This window comes from Sinocyclocheilus rhinocerous, unplaced genomic scaffold, assembly GCF_001515625.1.
Source record: "Sinocyclocheilus rhinocerous isolate Xijiao unplaced genomic scaffold, SAMN03320098_v1.1 scaffold409, whole genome shotgun sequence".
In the NCBI taxonomy this organism is placed as follows: Eukaryota; Metazoa; Chordata; class Actinopteri; order Cypriniformes; family Cyprinidae; genus Sinocyclocheilus; species Sinocyclocheilus rhinocerous.
This window is the reverse complement of record NW_015635191.1, coordinates 273,431-278,359: the sequence shown is the minus strand read 5'-3', so window position 1 is coordinate 278,359 and position 4,929 is coordinate 273,431. Positions and strand designations below refer to the sequence as shown.

Genomic DNA, 4,929 nt, shown 5'->3' with positions numbered 1-4,929 from the left:
AAGGAGGGGGCTTTGTAGAAAACGAAGCGTTTGAGAGAGGCGGGGCATAGAGGACCTACAATAATGTACAGTATTTGAAAAATAATGTGTTTTTTGAACATTAAAGCATGTCAACATATTCTGTTACACCAAATACACCAAATAATGATCTTTAAAAAAGCATCATATGACCCCTTTAAGAATGAGTCACTGCTGCAGTGCTTCATCTGGAGCTTCATCTCCTCACCGTCTCACTACCCACATTAAACTAACAGTGAACATAGAAATCACACACACACACACACGCGCGCACACACACACACACACGCGCGCTCACACTCACACTTGCACACACGCTCATGCACTCACACACACATGCTCACACTCACACACACACACACTCACACACACGCTCACACTCTCACGCACTCACACACACACACACACCTGATTATCAACAGCTCATTAACTTCATTAGCATCATGTCAATAAGACCAAAGATGAGCCAGTGTTTAAACACGCTGTCAGAGAGTCAATGAGAAACCAGATGAAGTGCATCACGGGAGATGTAGTTCTGCCCATTAAACACAATCAATCAACACATCTGTACAGATGAATGTTATAAAAGTGATAATATCAGTGTTAGTCAAAAACAGAGTTGTTTTTAATAGATCAGCACTGATCAGGCAGACACTGGAAGTCGCAGGAGTTCAGCACGAGAAAACGCATCTAAAACACAGTGATTATGCTGGAGCAACAGAAATCAGAGCGAGGAGCTCAGCGTTTAGAGATCTGACATGCTGTGTCTAACCCCATCGACCGTGTGAGGAGAACAAAACACCACGACAACACTGCAGCCAGTTCTTATGCAGAACACAATCAATTCCTTAAAAAACACTGGAACTAAATGATTCACGAGTCTCTACTCAATCTACAGCAACAGAAACAATGCTTTATGTGAGTTTGCAGACTGAAATTGCAGACTGGATTCTCTTGAGCGGATTCTTTTTAACGAATCAAACAGAAGGTTGGTTTGGATGTAATTCTGTCCGATACGAAAGAAAAAAGCTCTGACTGGGGGATTTAAGGGGACTTTAAATCTGGAAACCACAACAATAAAACCTTGTAGAGGCTTGATACCAATGCAACAATGCAAATGTTAAATTAGAATGAAATGTTTTCAGGATAAGTAACCAGCGGGCAAATATTGCAGATTATTATTCTTTTAAAAAAAAAAAAAAAAAAGGCAGAAATTGTGATTACACTATTGATTCTGCTATTTACCTGTTTATTACTGTGAAGCAGGGTTATTATACTTAGCTAAAACAAACTAAAACCATGAAAAAAAAAAAACATTTTCCTTAAAACAAATAAATGTTAAATGTAATAAAATTACATTTCTTATATTAATTTAGTTTAACTTTACTAAAATAGCTAAAGCTGAAATAAAAATTAATAAAAACTATATATACGTGCAAAAAACGACTAAAATGTAAAAAAGTACTAAAAATTTGACAAATTAAAACGGATTCAAAATATTAATTAAATGTGACCCTGGAGCACAAAATAATAATAGTTTCTTTATGATACACCTTATTTGTTGGTTTGCACCTATAATTGTACAATGTTTAACTTATTTTCACGAAAATCAAATGTTTTTCATCTTATCTGTCTATCCGAGTAAAATAAATGATTCAGAATGCAGCGGTACGACTGGTCTTCAACGAGCCCACGTTACACCTCTCTTTATCTCCTCGCACTGGCTACCGGTCGCGGCTCGAATCAAGTTCAAGACATTGATGCTTGCATATAGAACAGGCAAAGCACCCGCCTACTTCCACTCACTACTACGAATCTACATCCCCTCCAGAAGTCTGAGATCCGCTAGTGAGCGACGCCTCGTGGTACCATCACAGAGAGGCTCAAAATCACTTTCCAGAACATTCTCGTTCTCGGTCTCGGTGGAACGATCTTCCCACCCCTATCCGGAATGCTAAATCCCTGACCATTTTCAAGCGACAGCTGAAAACTCATCTCTTTCGAAGCTACTTGACTTAAAATTAACTAAAAATTCTATCTCTATATTTATTCCTTCTCTTTCTAGCTTGTACTTATTTGAACAATGTCTAAAAGCTTGGTGTTACAAGCACTTCCTGTGTCTGTTTGCCTCTTTAAGAAGAATCGCTTTATGGATCCCCCAATTGTAAGTCGCTTTGGATAAAAGCGTCTGCAAAATGACTAAATGTAAATGTAATGATTTTTGGCATAAAAGAAAAATTTATAATTTTGACCCATACAATGTATTGTTGGCTATTGCTACAAATATACCCCAGCGACTTAACACTGCTTTTGTGCTCCAGGCTCACAAATGCTTCCTACTATTGTCATTAAAGCTGCATGTATAATGACATTCACAATAGTTGAGATGCACTGCAGAACTCACCTGTGAACACCTGCTGGAAGCTGCATGTGGAGCTCTGATTGGCAGACGGCCGCGGTGCGCTGGTTCTGAGCGTCTCCTCCGAGCCGGTGGCTCTGTGCTGCAGCGTGCGGAGCTCCTCGGTCCAGTCTGCGGAGCGGCTGATGGAGCCGGTGACGCGCCTCCTCTCGGCCCGGTCCGGTCTGCGGCGGGTGGACAGCGGGCTGTGGGACGGCGAGGGGGCGGGCGAGCAGGAGGGCGAGCTCAGCTGTCGAGTGGTGGTTTTGATGTAGCACGTGCTGATGGGTGGATAGGGCTTGACCGCAGCCTTCAGCAGCCGTGTGGCCAGAGGACTCTCCGGAGGGAAGGAAACGCTGCTTTTGCGCCTCTGGACGAGCTCCTCGATGACCGTGAGACACTCCAGCGAGCCTGTGGACCTGCTCGATTACACCAAAAATCACAATCACGATTATTTAACCCGATTATGAGTGGGCCATATGAGCAAAACTTTAAAAGAGTGATTTATTTAAAGATATATGTGACCCTGGAGCACAAAACCAGTCATACGGGTAAAATTTTTGGCATAAAAGAAAAAATTATAATTTTGACCCATACAATGTATTAACCCCTACCGGCAGAGAGCATTATTGACTGCAAGCAATTTATTTATTTATTCACTTTTTAACGCCATGCCAGCATCAAGGCTATTTACATGCCGATCTCAGAATAAATTACACAGTTATAAAAGACATTTCAAATCCACACTGGACAAAAATTCTAAAATACATTCCGGGTGATACATTTTTAAATTCATCAAATCATGCCTTTTAAATTCGATTGATAATATTTAACTCTTTCCCCGCCAAACACAGAATTTTCCGTGTTTCTGTGTTCTCGCTGTTAAACGCTAAAAGTAGAGGGTCTGATCTTTATTTTGATGTATTGCATGTTCAGATATTCATACAACAAACTATTCTGGAGGCCATGATGCAATTTTAGTGAAAATCAGCAAAAACGCTGGAGGTGACTGGCAACTTTTTTCAAAAACGCTGGCGGGGAAAGAGTTAAGTGCAAGACTCGAAATGAGACATTTTGACATCTCTACCTGAGGTCAGACGCCGTGTCCGTGCTCGGAGGCGAATGCTCGTCTTCTTCAACAGCCTCCACGGCGCTTTCGAAGGACGCAGTCAGGTCTGGGAAGCTTGTGGTGCTGTTTGTAGGAGCCACCGCTGGAGGAGGAGAAAGAGGGGCCTCAGGCTCTTGTGTGACCGTTTCCACGGCGACCGGAGCACAAAGGGCCTCCTCTGAGAGCCCGTTCACAGCCGGCTCCTCCTCAGGGAGCACAATCCCGTTTTTTTCTGCTTTAGGAACGGCTTCTAGCACGGTGAACGGCTCCGAGTCGGGGGTGGGAGTGTTTTTAGCGTCCCCGGTTTGTTTACAATCCCAGGGAATCTTGCCGAGCATCACGCCCTGCTTCAGACGGATGGCCTGCTGGATGTCAGCCAGCAAATCCTCCTGCTCCGCGGCGGAGTGGAAGCTGTACATGTCCGTGTCGGATCCGGAGCTCGCCACCTTCTTCTCCTCCTCCTGCAGGCGAGGATGCTCGGGCTCGGCGTCCGAATGTCCGAGCTCATCTCCGGAGAGATCGGGCGTCTTATTGCACAGCGACGGAGCGCAGTCCAGTTCATCCAGCGATGCATCCTCTTTGGATCCGCTCAGGAAGCTTTTAGCCTTGCTCTGGTTCTTGCGCTTGCGTATGTGAGGGAACACCGAGGATCTGTCGGATTTGTTTTTCTTCTTCCCTCCCTCCCCTCGCGGTTTCTTCCCTTTCTTTGTGCCGTCGAGAGCCGCGCTCTCATCCGCCGCGCCCTCGGAGCGCTTCGGCTTCCCATCCTGATTGCCCATGATGAGCTCTCTCACGGCATGACGGCTCGGAGCTCTGCGTCTGCGCGACTCGCTCTCGGAGGAGGATGATGGTGATGATGATGATGATGACGAGGAGAGCGGAGCGCTGGAGGAGGAGGCTGTGATGAAAGAGAGCAGCTCGCTGGCGTCCTCTCCTCTGCAGAAGGATGCAGACAGCGAGGGGAGGAGGAGAGGGACACATGCGTCTGCGAGGCAGTACTGCTGCCGTCTGCCCAGACTCAACGCCTCCAGCAGCTTCTGCCTCAATCCTGCAGTCTCCAGCATCTGCATCGCGCCACACACTCACACACACCTGCTAGCACAGAACACAAACATCAGAGAGCTTTACACATGGAGAAATACAAATGCAGGAATAAAGCTCATGACTAAGCAATACATTAGCTTTGTAAAATGAATTTGTTTTGCTGTCTGACATATGTGTCCCTGCAGCACAAAAGCAGTGTTAAGTCGCTGGGGTATATTTGTAGCAATAGCCAACAATACATTGTTTGGGTCAAAATTATCCATTTTTCTTTTATGCCAAAAATCATTAGGATATTAAGTAAAGATCATGTTCCATGAAGATATTTTGTACATTTCCTACCGTAAATATATCAAAACGTAAT

The 4,929-nt window shown here is 44.7% G+C and overlaps 1 protein-coding gene across 1 annotated transcript in view; it reads right to left on the bottom strand.

The window, feature by feature from the left end:
• Window positions 1-4,929, bottom strand: part of LOC107746759 (formin-2-like) — a 13,327-nt gene that overhangs the window by 5,198 nt on the left and 3,200 nt on the right. Inside the window, exons 2-3 of the mRNA XM_016561053.1 lie at window positions 3,504-4,616; window positions 2,423-2,835 (exon numbers count right to left, since the gene is read on the bottom strand). Coding sequence (XP_016416539.1) covers window positions 2,423-2,835; window positions 3,504-4,594 — 1,504 coding nt within the window. The 5' untranslated portion in view covers window positions 4,595-4,616. The remainder of the gene's footprint in view (window positions 1-2,422; window positions 2,836-3,503; window positions 4,617-4,929) is intronic.